This window comes from Castanea sativa, chromosome 9 (genome assembly GCF_040712315.1).
Source record: "Castanea sativa cultivar Marrone di Chiusa Pesio chromosome 9, ASM4071231v1".
Classification (NCBI taxonomy): Eukaryota; Viridiplantae; Streptophyta; class Magnoliopsida; order Fagales; family Fagaceae; genus Castanea; species Castanea sativa.
Window position 1 is genome coordinate 44,736,214 of NC_134021.1, and position 22,859 is coordinate 44,759,072.

General features: G+C 34.7%; 2 protein-coding genes and 1 long non-coding RNA gene across 3 annotated transcripts; 2 read left to right on the top strand and 1 right to left on the bottom strand.

The window, feature by feature from the left end:
- Window positions 1–252: 252 nt before the first annotated feature.
- Window positions 253–8,742, top strand: LOC142609717 (uncharacterized). Its single transcript, XR_012839658.1, has 3 exons — window positions 253–430; window positions 1,628–1,702; window positions 8,427–8,742. It is a non-coding gene; the product is annotated as an uncharacterized LOC142609717 (long non-coding RNA).
- On the bottom strand, window positions 4,175–6,710 carry LOC142609710 (disease resistance protein RGA2-like). Its single transcript, XM_075781418.1, has one exon. The coding sequence runs from the start codon at window positions 6,708–6,710 to the stop codon at window positions 4,206–4,208; it is 2,505 nt and encodes an 834-aa protein (XP_075637533.1). The 3' UTR covers window positions 4,175–4,205.
- A 13,465-nt stretch (window positions 8,743–22,207) lies between the features above and the next one.
- Window positions 22,208–22,621, top strand: LOC142609282 (putative galacturonosyltransferase 4). The gene has a single exon (XM_075780861.1). The coding sequence runs from the start codon at window positions 22,208–22,210 to the stop codon at window positions 22,619–22,621; it is 414 nt and encodes a 137-aa protein (XP_075636976.1).
- Window positions 22,622–22,859: the final 238 nt, after the last annotated feature.

The following is a 22,859-nucleotide window of genomic DNA, read 5'->3' on the forward strand; positions in this document are numbered from 1 at the left end:
AATAAAATGTCTATAAATATGAAGATATGTTATTCATTTAATTAATTATTTGTTGTAGCAATCCTGTCCTAATTTTTCAAGGATTATGGTGTTTTCATATCTAGTCCTGTATTGTCTGTTTCAATGTCTGTATCTTTGTCCATGCTTCTTAGATAGTAACTTGTCCTCTCTCTCTCTCTCTGATATTTTAGATTGTGTGTGGTGATGATGGTGTTTTATCATGGATTGATGTTTTATCATGAAATTTTAGCTGTTACTATGTTTTGCTAGATTATGTTTGAATGTCATTGTCTTTAATGAAACTATGGGGAAGTTTATTAAATTTTATTGAACAATAACTGCTTTTGTTTTCTTTCATAGTGTAGGGGAAGATGAAGCGTGCTACTGTTGTCCCACTCCTGGTGTTACTCAAGATATTGCTGGATACAAGGTGAAGAGATTGTGTGTTTTATGGTTTATTACCTTAGAAAGTAAAGAGAGACTGAAAGTCTAGTTTCATCTGTCTTTCACAGATATAGTTGATGTTGTTGCTTTTATGAGAAGCATACTGATTGCGAGGAATTTATTTCTGACTTGTGTTATATTATTTGACCACAGAAAAAGTGATGGTAATTAGATTACAATGACTTTGTATTATATTCTATCTTAATTGGTTGATTGCCCCCCCCCCCCCAACCCCCCAACCCAATCTTGCTAGCTGTCTTACTAATTCTTATTTATTTTTTTACTTTTGAATTTCTTTTTTAGCTGGCAAGCGTTTGTAGGTTTATATGAATAGGAAAATAAACTATCCAGCTTAGGTATCTGGTTTTATTGCCAAATTGTGGTCTATGGTGTTTGGTTTATTTGGAGCTTGTTGGGCGATGTTGAAGAATGTTGTTGAGTTGTTAGCTTGCTGGCCTGATCGTTTTAGTCGTCATCAGAATGGGAATTTGTGGATGGTTGCCCCCGCATTGTTTGATGTGGTGCTTATGGTGAGAGAGGAACAATTGGAATTTTGAGGATACAGAGAGAGAGCTTTGCATGATCTCAAATTATTTATCTTTAGAACTTTGTTGGACTGGATGTCAGCTTTGCATAGTCAGCCATTATGTTCTTTTTTTGATTTGATAGATTCATGTAACTTGCATGATTGATTGTTTGGTCCCCAGCAGTTTCTCCCGGCATAGTTGGGCCACACTAATGTTTTGATATCAACAAAATTGCAGTACTTATATAATATAAAAAAAAGTTTGAAACAAGCTAGTTTGGGACTAGCTTATAAGCTAGTTTTTTGCTTTTTAGCTTTTAATTACATGTTATTAAAGCCTCACATTTTCTTACTTTTTCTCATTTTTTCAAATAACAAGTATATTTTAGCATACTTTTAACAAAAAGTTTTCAGCAAAAAATTAAATATATTATTTCCAAATGGACCCTAAATCAGTTGCATAAACTTTATTTAAAGACATGTTTTTAAGGTCAGGCTAAATCATCAATTGTTTGCCTCTTTCCATTTCTTTTTAAAATCTTAGTTTTTATTCCATCTACTGATTCCTTTCTCCCTCTGTTGTTGATCTGCTGTTGAATTCTTTTGGTTCAGCACCTATGGATGTTTAAATGCTGACATTGAATTTTTAAGCTGCAGATTGCGCATCAGCCTAGCATATATTGGTTCCAAGTATCCCTGACATAGAGACAGAACTGAAGCTGGCTCTTGCAGGTAGCATGCTCTTGCAAACAATCTCTTTTAAGTTTCTTGTGAGATTTCTTACAGTACACATGCGAATTTGCACAAACATATACACACTGCTACCTGCATGCTTTTTTAGTTTTAGATGTGCTAATCTTGCTTGAAAGATCACTGTTGTAAACATTAAAAAATGAGTGACTCTCCAATCACGATTAAGAGAAGTCATAGAATACTCAACTTGAGCTGATTTGGTTGCAACAAAGCAATTTGATTCAGCTTCAGTTATGTTGGGTAAGGCCTAAAAATTTTATGCCTCAAGCTGTGTTGGTTAGGGATGAGACTTAAACCCTTTTGTTGACCTCCAACCAACACCGGTTGCCCAAGTTGTGGCTTCTAAAATTTTATACTTCTAAAATTTTATACTTGGTGTCTTGGAATTTATCAGTCTCTTTTCTTTTATTTTTGTGTATTGAAAGTGCACCAGCCTTATTACTTGATGCTAATTAAGGCCCCTACATTTTAATTATGACTTGATTAATGTTAAGCTAATCATCATTAATGTGAAATTTACATAATTAGCTGATTAATCAACCGAAAAAAAGGGTAAAGCATGGACAAGCATAATTGAACAAAACAATTAAACTAAGGGCAGTAAGTACCTTCTCAAAAAAAAAGGGCAGTAAGTAAAGTGATGCAAACCAAAGATAACATCAAATGTGTAATCGAAGAGGAAAACAGAAGAACTCGGCGGAAAAACTACTCCGTGGCCCGACAAGCCAAATCGATCCACTAAGAGAATAAGTTGGAATACCTGGATAATCAAAGAGACCCTCCAAGCCTAATCTACCCATTATATTTGAACTCTCCAAGTTTTTGCTACCAACGGACTACTTGGAATTGTTTCTTCACAAGCTTTCCGAATCTTACAACACCGACCAGTTGCACCGTCTGAAATTTAGCAAAGGCCCAATGCTTCCCAATGATCCAAAGCACACTCAACACTCAGTACTCAGTAATTGTGTGGTGGTGTTTGGGTTTAGCTCATCTCATGTTTTGGAAATTGGAGAGGGAAGAGAGTAGGGAAAAACTAAGGGAATTAAGTAGCAAATTGTAGGCTCAGAGTCACTAGCTCTCCAATGGTGTTTCTAGGGTTTTCTCTTAGGAGGTCTCCTTACAATTTTGTGGAAAATGAGGGTATATATAGTATAGGAATAAAGGAGGAAGGTTGCACCCAAAAATTAGCTTGCAATGCAACTTGCAGGTTGGTCTACCTGTGAGCTACTCGCAAGTCAGCATAGCTGTAAATCTAGAAATGTGGGCATATGCTAGGCAAATAGTGTCAATGAACTATGACTTTAGATATGGCATGCTTAATTTGAAACAGGTGAGCTGTAAGTTCAGACAAAATAATCTGGTTTTTATCTTTAGTTGATGGCTTTTAAGAAGGATGAAGAACTTTTTGGTTATTTGTGACAGTAATGTTCTTTTGTTAATACTTTCTATAGAACTGAAAATCTATAATTTTAGATACAAATATCACTCTATGCAATTTTTGTTATACCCCACATTTCTAAGTAACTAAGCTTGTTATTCCACAAGGTCCTTAGTGCTTGCACAAAAGATTCATAAAGCATGAATGTAAGAACAAATGCTTGAACATAATATTCCATGGATCTCTCAACTTTTATACACAAGAATGTAGTTAGGGTAGTATACACGTAACATGTTTATTTATTTACACATCTTACTTTGAAATACAATGACATAAATGTTTATTTTTACATAAAATACAAAAATGCAAAATAACGTATTTATTTATTTATTTACATCACTTAAAAGCAAATTAAATAACGGAAGTATTTATTTATTTACATCTTGTAATCCAAATTGTAATGAAGAAATGTTTACGAATTATGGAAGGAACTTGTGACTTTGAATTGAGCAACATTTAGATTCTATTGGTTCTGACATGTTGAACTCCTGAAATGAAATTTGTAGTTACATAGTATATCAGAAACTAGCAGTGAGGATTACTATGAAAAATGATTATACAAAAGAAAAATAAATAAATAAAAATTCAATACGTTCATTTAAGATTCTGTGTCTATACCTTGCAGCCCAAACTTTGAAACACAATGTTCTGGAAACAAGATTTAATTCCTCCCCGAATTAAATAGGATTAAATGTTTCTTCTTCTCTCTCTCTCTCTCTTTTGCAGAATCGGTGTGGTGAAAATAAGGATTTAGAAGACCGCTTTAGTTTTGGAAATTCAATTTCAACCAAAAAGATATTTTTGGTTTTAATTTAATTTGAATCTAATTTGGACAAAGAGGGCTTCAGTTGGTTTTTATTTTATTTTATATATATATATATATATAAATGAAATAGGGGGTTTGGGTTCATAGCAAAAAAAAAAAAGAAAAAGAAAAGAAAGTTGTAAAGACACTCTATAATAATAGGACAAAAATACTAATAAGAAGACAAATCTGCCCTTACCTCATCATCTTCTCTTGGTAAATTTATGCTACCCTCATCAAGAACAATCTGTGGTACATGAGTGATCTTCTGTACATTTTCTACTCAAATCAGGACAACCATAAATCAACAATTCTGTTAGTGCCTCCATCCCCTCTGGGAGAGATGACAACTTAGGGCAATTGTCAATCCAAAGTGTCTGAAGTGATTTCAGACGTGGCAGCCAATCCGGCAAAGCCGTTAAATTTTCACATCCTCCAATCCATAGCAGCTGTAAAGTGTTTGCAGATCCTTGGAGCCATTGGGGCAAAACCTCCAACTTTGGTAAACGGAAAAACATTAAATTTTGGAGGCTCAACTTGAGATCTTGATTGTCTTCTTCTCCCGCTACCTCCATCAAACTAAGCTCTTTACAATCCCTAATTATTAGGGTCTCTAGGGCAGTTAGGTGTTTGATACTCAGTGCCAAAGAGGTCAAACTTGGACAATTTCCAACCACCAATGTTCGAAGATAGGTGAGGCGCCCCTCCTCCATCCCTTCAAACACACATTTTAGATTCACACATCTCCATATCCATAAAGATCGAAGAGAACTCAAGCAACCTATTGCCTTCTCCGACAAGCAAGTATGCTTTGTTGTAACCATAAAAAACCTGAGCCTGATTATGTCCCCTATACCTTTCGGCAACTGTTCAAGATTGTGGCAATTTTCAAGCAGTAGAGTTTGCAAACCGTGCAGCTTGCAAATGGAATCTGGAAGTCGCTTGATTATGAGATTATATGATAGGTCAAGATATCTCAAATGTTTCAAACTTCCGATAGAACTTGGCAACACCTCGAAGGATGAATTTTTCAGATCAAGCACCCGCAAGTACTTAAATCTTGAGATGCATGTTTCAAGTAAGGACATGGATTGGTCTGTTTGGAAAATAATAGTCTGAACTTTGCTCAACTTCTCTAATTGTGTCGTAACTTCTTGCTCATTGTCTGAAAATGACAGGTGACAAACTTTTGCAGCAAGGGTGGATTTCTTGGTCACTACTGAACTCTCTCTTTTGGCAATTGAGAGTGCAAGATCATGGATAAGATCATGCATTTTAAAGGTAAAATACAAGATATTTTCTTGTTCAACATCTTGAAAGAAAGATCTCGACAACAACTCCTTGATATACAAGTTGCCGACATCTTCCAACTCTAGATTTTCATCCTTAGATGAATGAAGAATTCCATGTGCCATCCAAAATTGAATCAAGAGAAGATTATTGAAAACAAAATCCTTTGGGAAGATAGAACAATATGCAAAACATGGCTTCAAGTGAAATGGCAATTGATTGTAACTGAGCTTTAATGCAGGTAAGATGCCACTCTCCTTTTGATTTAAATGCCATATCTCATTATCTCTAATAGATATCCACGCATTTTCATCAACTTTTGAATAGAGTAGGCAGGCTAAAGTATTCACTGCCAATGGAACCCCTCTACATTTTTTGACAATTTCTTTTCCAATTTCTAAGAGGTTTGGATATTGTTCTTCTTCTCCTTCCTTAAATGCCAATTTCACAAACAAAGGCAAACAATCCTTTTGGGATAGACCATCTAAATTGTAACACTCAGTTGTACTCATAATATTAGCAACAGAGCTATTCCGTGTTGTCATTATGATTTTACTTCCATAACCACCGCCAAGTAACAAATTTTTCAATTCAATCCATTTTTTACGATCATTATTCCAAACATCATCTAAGACAAGAAGAAATTTCTTATCTTTTATAAGTTCTCTTAAGTGCATTTGCAACTGATCTATGCTCAAATTCTCATCAATACCAACTGATGATTTAAGGATTTCTGTTATCAATCTTTTAACATCAAAATCCTCAGACACACACACCCACATTTTCAATTGAAAATGTCTAACTACCTGTTCATCATTATACACCAACTTGGCAAGTGTGGTCTTCCCCAAACCACCAATCCCAACTATAGGTATTACACTGACATTTCTGTCAGCATCTTGCTGCATCAAAAAAGTTATAATTTTTTTTTTGTCATCATCCCTACCAATGACATTATGAGAAGGAATAAAGGAGTGGGTCATGTCCCTCCGATACATTGTTGTCTTCCTATCTTCAAGACGTGCAACAAGATTGAATTCAGCCTTAAGATCTGAAATATCATCTACCCTCTCCCTAATACCCTTGATTTTATGTGCCATTTCAAAACGGAAGACAAGTGGATTAGAGCCAGAAAAGAAATAACCCACCTTTTTGCGAGTGCTCCTGCATCTCTTCAGTACTTCCTTCTGCAGAATTTGATATTGATATTCATCTAGGACATTCTCCGCATCATTAAAGACATCTTTGAGCTGTCCTAGCCAATGGTTCAGCCTATGGTCAGTTTCTTGCTTCTCCTCAGCATCTAAGAGCACAGCCTTAATGGCTAACACGGTGCACTCAAGCCTTTTCAGATCGCTTTGTACGCCCCATGCTGAGCTGAGCTCCTCGTAAATAAGGGATCCAAGCAGCTCCACGATCTTCCCTGCAATGCAATAGGCATTTTCAGCCATGTTCCTGTGGTGGTGGGATGGAAAGGTTTTTGATGGTTAAGTGAATCAATGCCTTCTAAGTATTAGCAGCTGTTTTTATTACAGAGCAATTCTGAGAGGGTAGATATAATTAGCAGCGGTTTTTACTGCACCATGGATCATGACTTGACTTGGCACACAATTCTTTTTAGGCCGTAGGCAAAGCATGGAATAGGAATACTTACGCATTAGACTAAGTATATATCTTTTAATTTGTTGGGGCGGAATCATTTTCTTTTAGGTGTAAGTAAATTAAATATTCGATGCATACTCTAGTTGAGAATATATTTGCTGGAATCTCATTATTTGTTTGAAAGCAAAAAGAGGGGGCTAGATAGAAGCTGTGACATACTATGCAAAGAATGATGCCTTTCTTTCCAATGTTAGCCGGTGCAGGGGACATTCTTTGAGTTGATAAGGGTGTTGGCTAACGATATTCTCTCTTAAATTGAATATCTGTATCCATACTAGTACTATGGATTACAATTGGCTTGGAATTGGGATTAGAATCGGATTCCCAGCTAGTAGTTCAACGTATTACGTCAGAGAACACTTCATATAGTCCACTTCTAACAAATTAAATCAATGATTGCAGGTGTCTACTTACACAAACAATGGTAAATTTAATCATTTAACCACTTAATTCTAACACTCCTTTAATCACTTAACCACACAATTCTAACATGCTTGATTTGAAACAGATGATTACTAAGTTCAAAGGAAAATGATCTTTCTTTTCTTTTTCTTTTTAAAAATTTTAAATTTATTTAGCTTCACTTGATGGTTTTTTAAAAAGGATGAGAATCTTTTTTGTTAATACTTGCACCCCTTTAATGTTCTTTTGTTAGTACTTTTAAAAAAATGAAGAATTGTTGAAAGAGTGAATGACAATAATTTATGGTAGGGATAAATGAGTAAACAATAAAAGCTTGTTCTGGGGTGGTTGAGATGACATCAAGGTAAGCAAAAAAAATGTTATTTGATTTAGATGTAAATAAGAGAAAACTTACAAGGAACCCTGTAGACAATACATAAATTGGGGAAGAGTAAATTCACCTGTTTTGCAGTATCATTGAGTAAGATTGTGTTGCTTGAGGTGGAAATTTTGATTTCAATGAGAAGATTTGGAAAGGAATAAGTGGGATTAGTGGTAAGAGATAGGAGAACAAACATTTGTCACTACATGGAATCAAAAGCTGCCAAGCTTTTCCAAAATGCTTTTCTATGTATATATATACTCTAGCTCTTTGAACGTTACTTTTTATGCCATTTGTAGTTTTTATTGTTGTGGCTTATATCAGCCGGTCTCCATGTGACCTGTGAATATCTTGGTCCATTCATCCTTGATGACGTCCCTAATGCAAATGCTGTCTTGAGTTGATAGTCACTTTCATTTTTTGGTGTAATTGTATATGCTGCTCTTTTCTTTTTCCCTCCTACTTTCTTCTGTTGATATCTCAAATTTACTCAAGTTGTATTACAAAGCTAATGCATGCTTGCATGTGTTGGTGAGTTCTTGTCACATTCTCAATGAAAAATTTGCAATGCTAATGTGCTCCATTTTGGACGCACTAAATGATTGCAATCTCTTTTTTTTTTTTAATGGGATGATAGCAATCTGTGTCCAAAATTAACAGTTAGGACACAATGACACTAATTTCAAATTGTTGCTGATTGATAAACGTTTTTTTATTCCAGGTAAAAAACAAGATGTCCAGCTCTAAAAATTTCATTACACGGTCTATTTGGTTGGGTGTAAAAGGGTGAGGATGGAATTTACTATTTTATCTATTTTTAAATCATTTCTTTCATCTTTTGTTGTAATAAGAGTACAACAGTAGGATTTTATTTCAGCATGGTCACAAATTATTATAGTGAGGAGCAAGTAATTGATGTGAGAAAAATTCAAAGCTGAATCTAATTTAGAAAATGATTAAAATTCAAGAGAGAAGATCAAAATCCATTGGTTCGTTTGCTTGTATAATGTAGATCAAAGTTGATCAATATGAGTTATCATTGAAAAAAGAAATTGAAGGCATTATTCAATAAGACTGTTTTAAAGTGGTTGGTGAAATCATTCATATTGAGGCGCTATTGTCCTTAATTTTTAAGTATAAATTAGTTGCTAACAAATGCAAAAATTGTTTTGGTCCCAGTGTCCTTAAATTTGAAGCATAAATTATCTTTCAAGAAAAGTAGAGGTTGTTCTTTTTTAAGATTTGTGCCTTTTGGATTTTAAGTGACACCCAATTTTCTTTATGGAATTGCACTGCTTGCTTTAATATTTTTTTGCTAATCTGCTTTAATATATATATTCCGTTGTTCTTTTTTTTACAAATTGGTGTTTCTCCCACCAAGCAAACACCAAGTTGTGCAAAGTATAAAATGAATTGAGTACACCTTTGCATCTATAAAGAGAACAGTAAGATAGTTACATAACATTCCATCTTGACATATTCACATGGACATTAATTAAGTTTAAAAAAAAAATAATGATCACTATCCGTACTCAATTTGTCTGAAGGGAAACGCTTTTCTTCCTATCAAATTTCAGTGCTGAAAATGAGGACCACATATGGGCTGTGGCCATTCTTTCAATTGATTTAGGAAGTCCCAGTCTTGAACAAAAGTAAATAGTAAATGCTCTTTAGCCCTGCAACAACATAAGAAGCATAGGACATTATTTCATTGTTAGAACTTAGGAGTCAACTGGAAAAACATGCAGAATGGCACAGCACAATGAAATTAAAGTTAAAAAAGGGAATAAAAAATCTGACTAGGGATGAGAGATAGATTTCCAACAGTAAATAGTAAAAGCGTTTATCTTCTCATTCTTTTCAAAACAGTAAGGGAGAAACTAGAAAACATTTCTTTTTTGGTTTCTTGAAACATGTTTAATTTCTTATTTCTTATTTGGTTTTCTTCCTGTTAAATAATTCCTAATAACATTAAAAGAAAAACAAAGGAAGCACTATGGACACTGACCATCATTGTTTGGTCAAGAACTTGTCTTTTGCCATGGAAATTTCAGTTGTGGTAAGGTAACAAAGAATAAGTTGCTTCAAGCTGTCAGTGCATGGCCTACTAGTTTATCATAGTCAACTTTTACAAGTACATTATAATCAAAAACTTTTAATATAACCTGTTAAGTCATCGAATACATTGGTGAGCAGAGGAATTTTTGATACAGAACACCCAAAGATGGAAATCATTTTACACTGACTTGGAAACATATTAGAACTTGAAAACAGAACTTGTTACAAAAGTAAAGGTACCCTGCAAAAGAATGCAACAAGGAATTGAGCAGAGAAACTAAAATGGAGATCCAATAAGAGGATGTGTCAATTAAAAAAAAACTGCCATATCCATGCTTCTATATGAGATTATTCAAATATCAGGTGTAGACATGAGAGATGGATATACAACAGTGACTTTGATTATTATATATAAAAGGAAGTAAAGGAAGCATGCAGGAATTGTAGATATCAGTAAAAAGAAACTCAAAAGTCACAGTTTCTAATATTGTTTCTCATGACATTATACCACAGGATTAATTAAACAAAGGAATTGTAGATATTTGTAAAAAGAAAAGACGCATGCAGGCACTGTATCAAAATGTTAAATCTCATGTTGAAACATATTTTGCAATTTCATCTTTCAATTAGAGATGGAAAACCAAAATTCTTCCCCTTAAGAACAATAAAGGATGAAATGATAAAAACAAGAAGCACAATCAAAAGATTGTCTCACACAACGATTCATTGGAGGCTTCCATTCTCAAAATTGAAATAAATAAAGGCATCAATTATGCACTAGCTTCCAACTGCCACCAAGTTTGCAAGCAACTAAGTCACCTGTATATTTCCCAAGGCAACTGTCAAAATTACTTCCTATATTATAAGTATGATTAAATGAATCTGTTTGTCATCAAGAGCTCCTTTGGCTTTGTGATTTGTGGAGAAAAAGAGCGATTTTATATGCAAAGGAAAAAAAATTGGCATTTGGCTTTGAGTTTTGAAGAAATTGTATTTTCAAAACTGAGGAAAATGTGCATGAGAGCATCTTCAAGTCATAGCTCATGGGGTGCATTTTTAGAATCACAACAGCAACACTTGTCACAGATTTTACGAAATACGTTATTGCATTTTCAGATTTCACGTTTTCAAGTGAAGTAATTGTGTAAAAGAGGTAAATTAACAAGCGGCCAGTAGTAGTACAAGAATTTGATTCTCTCCTTGTAGACACTGAGAAGATGTACATTAGTCAAATATATAAGTGTCTAGCCAATCTCTTCCTATCAATGTAATAACATTTTCATAATTTAAAAAAAAAACATTAATTCATATAGGAAGTTTTTTTTGAGAAACATTAATTCATACGGGAACTTACGGGTCGAGTAGAACTGATATAGGTGGCTGACTACAAAACTTGACTTGTAAACTTTTCCATGCCTCCTTTGGAAGTATTAATTCGTAAATCTATGGGAAGCTTAATGAGAACATTGAGGTGACTGTAAAAAACCCAATCAGACAGAATTATAAGCATCCAAGAAGGCAAGAAATCCTTTATTATTTTTCTCATCTTCTATAAGTATTAATATTATTTTCAATATTTACAAAGAAAAATCATTTTCAATATTAATAGAAATTTTTTTATTAATTTAAAATAAAATTTATTTGTCACCAAAAATGAAATTAAAAAGAAATGCAAGTAAAATCAAGAGCTAGTCAAGTAGAACAAATACCTGATTATCAAAGGGGTGCATAGCTTTTTACCAAAAAAAAGGATGCATAGCCTCGGCTTAGGAATGAGTTCACCATCAATTTCTATGCAGGGGATGAGAGCAATCTTGCGCCACTCCTCTTTCCTTTGCATTCATATCATCAATGTAGGGCATTCTTTGATCCGTAAGTGAGAAATGAAGGCAGGCAGCCCCTCCTCTGGCATGTGCTTCAGCTTAGGGCAATCTATGATCCCAATCGTCGAAGAGAGGTAAGGTGTTGAAGCCCTTTCTTGTCCAATGATCTCATATTTTGAAATCTAACAATGCTAAGTTGTGTAAGACTTGTAGGCAGTAAATCCTCATCTGGAATTCTGGAAAGGACTCCAAATCCGGGCAATCACCTGCAATATTAGACAATAATAATGATGTAAGCTTGAGAAAATACATGTTATTTCCGTTGCATGTATCCTCCCCCTCACATGGGGGTAGACCCCACATATACGACCTCGTCAAGCTCAACTTGGCCTTCCAACAACTGGCAATTCGGTGAATGACCAATACCATAAAATAATCCCTTTGCCTCAAGCACAGATTTTAAAGTAAAATTCCAGACATCTGGCCTTTTGTATTGCTAACAATATCCATGGTCTCTGTATTGAAGTGCACGATGATATATGGATTGTTGTACACTCTGAAACATTCAAGATAATCAACCTATTAAGCAAACATTGAGGTTAGGGAGTTGAAAACTCACGTACAAGTTGTTCATTAGTACATAATTCACCAGCAAAAAGGCAGCCAACAGATGAAAAAAAAAATGACCATCACAAATTGAAACTTTTTAGCCGCTACTAAGAAATGGACAGTGGCATTATAATTAGTGTCAAGGCAGAGGGTCATTGCCAGTCCCACAAGATACTTGTAATGTAGGTTTAAACAATGGCATAAATGAGATTTAACATTCTTTGAAGTGGCTCCCAATAGAGAATTTAAATGATAGAAATTATTGCATGGCAATTGAGGTAAAAATATGTAAGAAATGTTGTTATCAGCAAGAGTACCTTCTGGCACTTTACAATGCACTACCATCGGCTACATGCCATACTAATAAGTTAGAATGATCAAAATCAATCATGTCAACAATAGAGAAAATATTCAAGGATGAGATACTATAATCTAATTGGCGTTGTTTGATGCCCCAACCGCATAGGTATCAGTAAGCCATAATGTCCCTCTTTTTACAATCCTTACATCTAATAACACAATTATCGATGGGTACACTCAAATCCTAAATTGTCAAATTTGATCTCCCCACCCCCTCTTTTTTTCTTTGCTAATTCCCTCTTATATAAGGAAAAGCTTTAGAATACAATGGACCTAAAATTACTAGAGAAAGGGATTCTCGGAAGACATGCAAGGCCCGGTTCATCAAGACCAAAATGTAAATAGAAAGTACGTCACGTTCTCCAAAATCCATATAAAACAACACCTTCCCAAATTTTTACTACAAATTGATCATTTAATATCATACGAATTTATTTAAAAACTTATACAAATCAATTTCAAGTATATATAAATATATTTTAAGACAATTATATATATATATATATAATACATTATCCAATCAAAAAATAAAACAATTTTTTGTTTATCCTTATTTATTTATTTATTATTGTTTACCAATTTGATGTGCCATGATTAGAGTGATTGATATACAAAACATTTTTACATAAAATAATTTGTATACTTTTGTTGGTTATTCACTTATTCTCAAGTCAAGGCCACTCGATCAAAATAGAGTGTTATTTGTGTTCACACGTGGCACCCAGTTTAGCCACACCCAGAGAGAGAGAGAGAGAGAGAGAGAGCAAAGGGAAGAAAATAATCCACATAAATATAAAATAACTCATCACTTCACTTTTACAAAACTAGCCACCCATTCCTTCTCCACTCCTTTGCAGCATACCGCTCACACGCTATGAAAAGAAGGGTATTCCCTGCAATTATGAAAAACTTCTAGGTGATTTATATCTACTACCTGGAAAATCCTACTAATTAATTTCTCACTTTTTTTTTTTTTGGTAGTGTGTTTTAGTTGAGACAAAAAGCACTGCTTCTTCCTCATGGCGCTTCTGGCTCAGGGTGGGTGCACACGGTTGCACGTGCGATGCCATGCGCACGCTAGACCGCATAGAGTACTGAGTCCGTTTGCTACTCTATCTCTAGACCGCATAGAGTACTGACTAGGTAACAAGCACAGACACCCTCCAAACGTGTCCGACACGCTGGGATACGCCCTCTTTGTTTTGTGGTGTTTTGGGTTAAAATTCGATAGGCAAATTTAGTCCCTCAATTTGTAAAAATATGGTCATTTTTATCAGTATCTCTGTTAGCAAATGATGCAATTTATTCAAAACATTTCTGTGTTATTTAATATATCTTATTGTTTGATGAGTATTAGGTTTTTTTTTTTATTTTTAAATGTTTAAACAGCTTAATTTGCTAAAATATTGGGACAGAAGGACAAGATTGACTCATTTTGACAAACTGCGGTACTAAATTGACAAATTTTAAATGTTAATGACTAATTTGACAATTTAAGTAAATGTCAAGAGACTAAATTGAATTTTAGTAAAAATTTTAAAATTGGATTTTAGATTTTTTATTTATTTTTAATTTTAAAAAATTGATAGTTATTATTATTTTTAAATTTTTTTAAAAAAATTCCTTTAAATGAAATATATATATATATATATATATATATATATGTTAATTATCCATTCTTCTTATATAGTGTAATAGTAACTTGTCCTCTCGCTTGTCTTATCATGGTTCATGTACTGAAAGCTTCTTGAGCTTGTGGAGTTCAAGCTGAGGGAAGTGATTTCAAGGGAACCCACTCTACTTGTTTTGGTGGTTGGTGTTCCTAATGTTGTCAAGTTGGCTTTAATTAATTCGATCCATCAAATTGCATCGTCTCGACTTCCTGGTAAGTTGTTACTATGTTTTTGCTAGATTATGGTTGGATGTCATTGTCTTGACTCTTGAAATGGAACTGGTAAAGGTTATTAAATTATTTTAACAATAACAACTTCAGTTTTCTTTCATTGTGTAGGGGAAGATGAAGTGAGCTACAGTCGGCCCATTGCCTGGAATTACTCAAGATATTGCTGGATACAAGTTCAACTAATTTTGTGTTTTATGGTTTATATACCATAGAAAGTAATAAGAGACTGAAATCTTAGCTTCATGTGTTTTTCATACTTGTTAGCATTCAATAATTAAGACGATATATTTGGGATTGGACCCTGATATTGATAATGTTGGTAGGAAGATTATGTAGGTTTGGTTGTGAATTGTTTGATTCTCCATTATCACTTGATATTTAGATGATGTTCTTGCTTTTATGAGCAACAGACTGTTTGCAAAGGAGTTATTTCTTGCTCGTGTTATACACACACACACACTCTAGCTCTTTTTCACGTTTTTCCTTTCAGGATTTTGTCACAAAAGTCCAATGTGCTTTGTATTTAACTCTATTAGAATTCACTGGTAATGTAGAAGATGAGAGTGACTTGGAGGGTCTTATAGAGCAGCAGTTTGAAGCACTGCAGAGGCATTTAAGATACCTCATAAGGCCTCAGAAGCTCGTTTGATGGTATCAAAAAAGCATCTTACTTTATTTAGGGTAGGTAAAATTGGTCCATTCATCCCAGATGATGCCTCTGATGCAAATACTGTGTCTTGACTTGTTAGTCACTTTTTTTTTTTTTGGTGTAACATTACTATTGTATATGCTGGTGTTTTTTTTTCCTCCTCTTTTCCCTCCAACTTTGTTGTGTTAATGTCTCAAATTTACTCAAGTTATATTACAAAGCTAATAGATGCTTGCATGTGTTGGTGAGTTCTTGTCACATTCTTAATGAAAAATCTGCATTCCAATGCTAATGATGCTCCATTTTGGACGCACTAGATGATAGCAATCTTTTTCTTTTTCTTTTTTATGGGATTATAGCAATATTTGTGTCCAAAATAGTTAGGACTCAATAACACTAATTACAAATTGCTGCTTAGATTGATAAGCGTTTTTTTTATTCCAGGTATTTAAAAAAAAAAAAAAAGGCTGGGTTCAAAAATTCCATTACATGATCTGTCTGGTTGGGTGTAAAAGGGTGAGGATGGAGAATGAGAGACTTCACTTGATTGGTGTGGTGGAAAAAACAAAAGAGGAGGAAAAGTAGGGGAATTTTAAAAAAAAATAAGTGGTATTTATTATTTTGTCTTTTTTTAATTACAATCTTTTCTTTCATCTTTTGATGTAAAAAGAGTTTAATAGTAGGGTTTCATTTCAGCATGGTCACTAATTATTCTAGTGAGTAGCAAGTAGTTGATGTGAAAAAAATTCAAAGCTGAATCTAATTTAGAAAATGATTAAAATTCACGAAGGAGATCAAAGTTCATTGGTCCTTTGCTTGTATGATGTAGAGCAAAGTTGATCAATATGAGATATCATTTAAAAAAATTGAAGGCATTATTCAACAAGACTGTTTGGAAATGGTTGGTGAAATCATTCATATTGAGGCACTATTTTCCTTCAATTTTAAGCATAAATTAGTTGTTAACAAATGCAATGATCGCTTTGGTTCTAGTGTTCTTAAATTTGAAGCATAAATTAGCTTTTAAGAAAGCATAAATTAGCTTTTAAAAAAGTAAATGTTGTTATTTTTTAAGTTTTGTGCCTTATAGATTTTAGGTGACACCCATCTTTCTCTTTTGGGATTGCATTGCTTGCTTTGGCATAGCTATTTAAAAAGGGTTGTGATTAAGTTATAACCTCTAAATATTAGCCATACGATCTTAATATTGACCAAATTATTATTATTTAATTGGACCTTGGCTCTTGGATAGTTCAATTCTAGTTCTTATAAGTTAGATCCTAAATTTTAATGGGATATTAGAGAATTCTATTATATAATTAGCCATTTCATGTTATCCCCTCAAACTTTTTTCCAATAATTTTAGTGGGATTGCATTTATGTTCTTCAATTTCGATATAAATAGAGGGAATTCTAATAACATAAAATTCAATTATTAACATGATATTAGTGGAGATTAAAACAATTCTTGTTGAGAAATTCGAGTGTTTAAGCTCCTTTGGCATAAGACAGATTTGAAAAATAACGCTCACTATTCACAAACTTGAGAACCAATGGCCTATAATCATTGGTGTGTCATTTTTCTAAACTTTTAATATATCATTTATAAATTTGGTTTAAGTTAGAAAGAGCTTATGATCGAAATGAAAATTCATAATTCCAAATACAAATGCCACTCCCTTCGATGAGAATTACACCCCATTTTCTAATTAATTAAGCATATTAATATACACATTGCTTATAGCATGCAAAAAAAGAATTATAAAACATGAATATAAGAACATAGGCTTGCATACACCAATCCATAGATCTCTCAAATTTATACACAAGAATGTACTCAAGAGAGCATACAGATCACTCCTCCATCAGCTCCAGCTTCTTCAGCCAACTATAGTTTTGGGTAAAAAGTGAGTGAAAAATGGAAGTATCGTCGGACTGGAAATCCCTCTCCCAATATCATCAGTTTTCAAACCTCCACTTCTCCTCACAGACTCATCATCAAAATCCATATTGGGTCCTCTCTTCTTCAACCCTAAACCCAAAACCCTTTCTGTTCTCCTCTCTTCTCCATCTCTGCCAAACCCACCACCTTTCCTCCAAACCCACAACCTCCTCTCCTTCCTTTGCCTCCCTCTTTCTCTTCTTCCCCACCGGTCCCAATACCGACCGACATTCTCAGGATTGCGGTTAACCCCTTTCCCTTTCCAGGTAATAATCATAATCATTCCACTGTTGTTGGGTATTTGCTGGCTTCTACATTGTGCTCTATGCATTGGTTTGTTGTTCAGGAGAGTTATGTTGTTTATGCTTGTTGGAGTCCACATATACCCGAGGAGAGTGTAGTTTTGTTAGAAAGTGGTGTTTTGTTCTTGTTTGATTTGGAGTCTTGTTTTAGAAGAAGTAGGACTTCCAATTCCAATGTGCGTTTTAGAGGGACTAAGTTGCCTATATCGTGGGATGCTGATGCTGTTTCAGGGAATTGTAAATGGTTGAGCTGTGAATTCAGTTGGCATCCTAGGATTTTGATTGTTGCCCGGTCTGATGCTGTTTTCTTGGTCAATTTAAGGTTTGATGGGTGCGCTGTGAGTAGTTTAGCTAAGGTTGAGATGTTGAGGCTGTATACTTCGGTTCAAAATGAACGGTTCCTTACGTTTTCAATGGCGGGGGGATCTGATGGTTTCTGTTTTGCATTGGCCTCGGATAGTTTGTTGGTTCTTTGTGATGTGCGGAAACCAATGATGCCGTTGTTGCAATGGGCTCACGGTCTTGATAATCTGTGCCATATTAATGTATTTAGATTGTCGGAATTGGGATCAAACTCGAGGGACGATACATATAGGTGGGCTTTTGAATCGGGTTTTTGTATTATATTGGGATCTTTATGGAATTGTGAGTTTAATCTATTTTGTTATGGACCTACTTTACCAACCCCGAGAGGATCCATTATTTCTGAAGTTTCGGAAGTTTTGAAAACCCATTATGCATGGGAGCTCCCTTCAGATCTCTTATTGTTGGGTCGTGAGTGTCAATGTGGAAGTTGTCTTGTGAGAGAGGAGATTTTGAAGGATGATCTTCTTGAATGGATTGATTGGCGGCATAAGAAAGAATTGGCTTTGGGTTTTGTCATTTTAAACAAAGATCTATCGGCAATGCTTTCTGAGTCGAATGAAATTGATGGTTTTACATTGACAAGACTTATGTCATCAGGGAAGCTTGAATCACAAAGCTATTGTGCCTCGTGGATGTTGAAAGAACTTCACACAGAACGGTTCGATTCTAAGATGATTCCTTGTATACTATGGATGATGAGGACTACAAATTTCCTAGAAGATTTAAGTACGTGAACTCTCTGCATATTTGAATGGTAGTCTAACTGAAGTCCTGGTTTCAAAATTGAAAAAGCCTTGCAGGGGTCCTTGAGAAAAGGAATCTTTTAGCTCAGAATCTCGTGAAATCTTGTGTGAGAAGTTGAAGGCTTGTGGGTTCGGTCGATTGAGATCGTTTCCTGCAGTTTCTGTTGTTTTTAATGACATCAGCTCGCCAGCAAGCATACATGAGGTTGCTTTGAGAAGATTGTGGGCAGGCCTGCCAATGGAACTTTTACAACTGGCCTATTCCAACTACTCAGAGTTCCTTGACGTACTTTTGGACCAGAAAAAAGTATCTTTGGAATTTTAAGGTGTCCCTGACCTACCTCAATTGCCTCCTTTCTTTCTAAGAAGGCCTTCATGCCATAGCAATAAGTGGTCACACAAGGTGCAGCGAGATGATGCTCTAGTGGGTCCAGTACTTCCTAATGGCCACTCAGAGTCAGAAGACGAAGCAGGTGTATTTTCATTAGAGAGGGAAATTAGCCTACAGTGTGATGAAATCAAGCAGGTGGCCAGTGAAATGGCCTTGTCAGATTCTAGTTGTAAGCTTCATGGCGACCAAGCTGGCTCCCTTGCTGATGAAAGAGAAGATATGTGGGGCAGTTCTCAAAAACCAAAACTTTATTGTATATACCATCCAGTTGCATGTTAGTGCTCTACCATGGATCACGTACAGGACAATGTCTTTAAGGATGAGAAATTTGATAACTTGATTTTTAAAGTGCCTGAGAAGAAGAAGCATGTTCCTAATGGCTTGGTGGAAACCGTTGGACCAGAACTGTTTGATGATCTCTGCCCCGCTGATTTGAGATTTGATACTTCTGCCAAGAACTTTGGGCCAAATTAATTAAAGATATACGAAGTTTTGAAGAATAAATGGTCTAAATGGCAAGACGGATTTAATTTATATCAGAAATTTTGCACAGAGTCTAAATTCCAAAAGCAATCGGCATGACAGTTAGATCTTCAGGTGTTGACTCGTGAGGGAACAAGATTGTCTATGATCTATGTACACAATTTTAGATCATAGACAATTTTACCAAGTGGGTCCAAGACCTCTTCTTCTTGTAAGTTTTTTGTTTATAGATTTGTTTCAAGTTTTCTCTTTCTGGGTTTTTCCACTTTTGGTGATTTGAACATTCTTTGCTTTGGTTTACAATTTCTGCAGCTAGAGATGAATTTGTTGAAGATGTTACGACTGTTGTAAGTAGTAAATAATTTTCTTTTATTTGAAAACAAGGACTTTTTCTCTTTTGGGTATATTTTTTATTTTGATTTTTCATTAAGCAAATTTAAATCTCTGCTTAACTACAGACTTTGAATGGCCATAACGAGCGCCTAAATGTGCTGCCCCAGGTTGGGTTCTCTTTGATGATGCATCCATAATAGTTAAGTTGGAGTAGTAAATTTCAGATCTTTACTCTTCAAATTATTTGGTTTTTGCTATATAGGAATCAGCAACTACCGCTAAAGAACCGATTAGAATTGTTTATTCAGATACCTCAACCAAATCTCTTCCAAATTCAGATGATTTAGACCTACAGGACACCCACATTGCAGTTTCAAGTCAAGGTACTCCTTAAAAAGTCATTTTTCTGGTTCTAATTTTTGTTTTGTTTTGTAATTACTAAAATCAATATTTGCACAATTGCATAATTGTTCTCATCCTTATAATTTTCTGCTTGGTAATTTTATCATTTATATATGCCTTTAGTAGAATCAAGGTGTACCAGAGTATCATCTACGACAGATGAGGAAGAACAAGATCAAAGAACTAACCTCATCAGGGAGGTCACAAATTCACCTGAGGAAGCAAATGACTCAAATGAGCATGATACTGACACAACCACTCAAAAGGACATTGGGGAAGATACAATTGATGCAGATGACCAGGCTGACCTGTCATCAGATAATGCCTCTCAAAATACCCAAGATATGGTATATGATATTTACTTTTTTCTCTTTAACTTGCTTCTTTTTTTTCTTTTCTTTTTTTGATTGTCTAATTTGTACTGGTTGCTGCTGCTCCTATCTGTAAAAGTCTTTTGATAGCTCTGTTTTATGTTAAAATAGAATTGTATACATTATAAATGCTGTGATACTTCTATGCTCCTCATCGTGATTGGGGTGCTCTTTTGTTGACTTGATGTTTGTTAGTGGGTTTCATCATCTAACATGTTGAAGTAAAATCTACTTTAGGACTTGTCATTCGGATGTTGGAAATAGTATGTCCTAATAGTCAACCAAAAAAAAAAAAAAAAAGAAGTCATTCTGACTATCTTGTGTATTGCTTGGGTACTACTCATCCCTAGCTTGAATGTTTATGACATAGTATTTCAATTTTTTTTTTAACATGTTATATCATATCTCCTTGAAATAGGGGTTAAACTATTACGTTTGATATTTATTTTGATCATTATCATTGTTGCCTACTGTTATTAAATTATTTTATCCTAATCATTTGATGAAATATGCTTTCTTTGCAAACTTCTTATTTCTGATTCATGCATATTATCTTGAATAACCGCCTCCATGCCAAACTCTGGGCCTTTTTGTCCCCTTTTTTCCCTATCTACCATGTGGAAAATTGGAATTTTATTGTGCATTTTAATCTTCTTTTTTTTATTAATTATTTCCATTTTTCCTCCAGGAAATAAAGGATGGGCAACAATCCACTCAAACTTCAAGTAAGGTTAAAAGGAAGGAATGCATAAAATCTGACTCTAGCATACAGAATGACCAAACAGCTATGCCGGATACTTGGGTGCAACTCAAAGATCAGATCATCAGGGCAAAGGTTTATCTATCCCTCCCGGCCACAAGAAACAATCCTCTCTTTACAAGGGAGCTTTGGGGGCGGACAAAGGAAGTTCAGCGAGTACTTGGAGATGTGAGAAAAGATTCTGAACTGCCAAGGAAGTAAGTCTTCTCTTTTAACATATTAATATGCCAACAACCAAATTTTATCGAATTTTTCCTTCAAGTATCGATCTGTTATTAGGTTCTCTATTTGGCTTGCTATTTTTGAAATTGTCCCATCTTTCTCTGCCTTAAATTGTTTGTATGATTTATTTTTATGCAGTGCCTATGACAAATTGAAGGCAATGGAGCAAAGATTGGCCAAAGGAAAGCAACTTCAAGATGACTGTGCTTCTGTGGTGAAGAAGCTGAGGCCTATGCTCCACTCAACCGAAGAGCAGCTCCGAGTGCACAAAAAGCAGACTATATTCTTGACTCAATTGACAGCAAAAATGATTCCTAAAGGTCTGCCTTGTCTTCCATTGTGCCTTACAACTGAGTATTATACCTTGAATTCTTCTCAACATGACTTTCCAAATCAAGAGAAGTTAGAAGGCCCTCAGTTGTACCATTATGTATTATTCTCTGATAACATATTAGCAGCAGCAGTTGTTGTAAACTCAACTATAACATATGCTAAGGTAATTTTCACTCTTGCCATACTTGCTATTTCCTTTAATTGCTAAGAAAGAAATTTTGGAATGGCTATTCTAAGACTCTTGTTCCCACATCCTCTTTCTTTTGTTGAGCTTCCTTGCCTGCAAAATAATAATAATAATAATAATAATAATAATAATAATAATAATAATTATCTGCTATTTCAATGTTTGATATTTTTTGTTTGACATCTCAATTTTATTGTTTGGAATCCTGGCAGGACCCTCGAAGCATGTTTTCCACATTGTTATTGATAGGCTAAATTATGCAGCAATGAGGCTGTGGTTTTTGGCAAATCCACCAGGCAAAGCTTCTATCCAGGTTCAGAACATAGAAGCATTTACATGGCTAAATGCAAGTTATAGTCCAGTTCTCAAGCAGTTGGGTTCGCAGTCCATGATAGACTATTACTTCAGAGCTCATCGAGCCAATTCTGATTCAAATTTGAAGTACCGGAACCCAAAATACTTATCTATCCTCAATCATCTTCAATTTTATTTGCTAGAGATCTTCCTAAAGCTCAACAAAGTGTTGTTCTTGGATGATGATATTGTTGTAAAGAAGGATCTCACTGCCCTTTGGTCCCTTGATTTGAAGGGGAATGTTAATGGTGCTGTTGAGACTTGTGGAGAGAGCTTCCATCGTTATGATCGGTATCTGAACTTTTCAAATCCTCTCTGCTGTTGAGACTTCTGTGATAATAATGCTCTTTTGTTAATCCTTAAAAAAAAGAATGAATAATTGCATAAAGACTGAATGTAAATAATTTATGGTAGAATAAATAAGCAAACAAGAAAAGCACTTTAGAAGTGGTTGAAATGATGTCAAGGTAAGCGAAAAGTTTGTGATTGAATTATAGGTAAATAAGAGAAAACTCATTAGTAGCCCTATGGATGATACATATATTGAGGAAGAGTATATTCTG

Excerpts from the sequence above, each read along its gene's own strand:
- LOC142609282 (XM_075780861.1), top strand. The coding sequence starts at position 22,208 with ATGAGGCTGTGGTTTTTGGCAAATCCACCAGGCAAAGCTTCTATCCAG.
- LOC142609710 (XM_075781418.1), bottom strand. The coding sequence starts at position 6,710 with ATGGCTGAAAATGCCTATTGCATTGCAGGGAAGATCGTGGAGCTGCTT.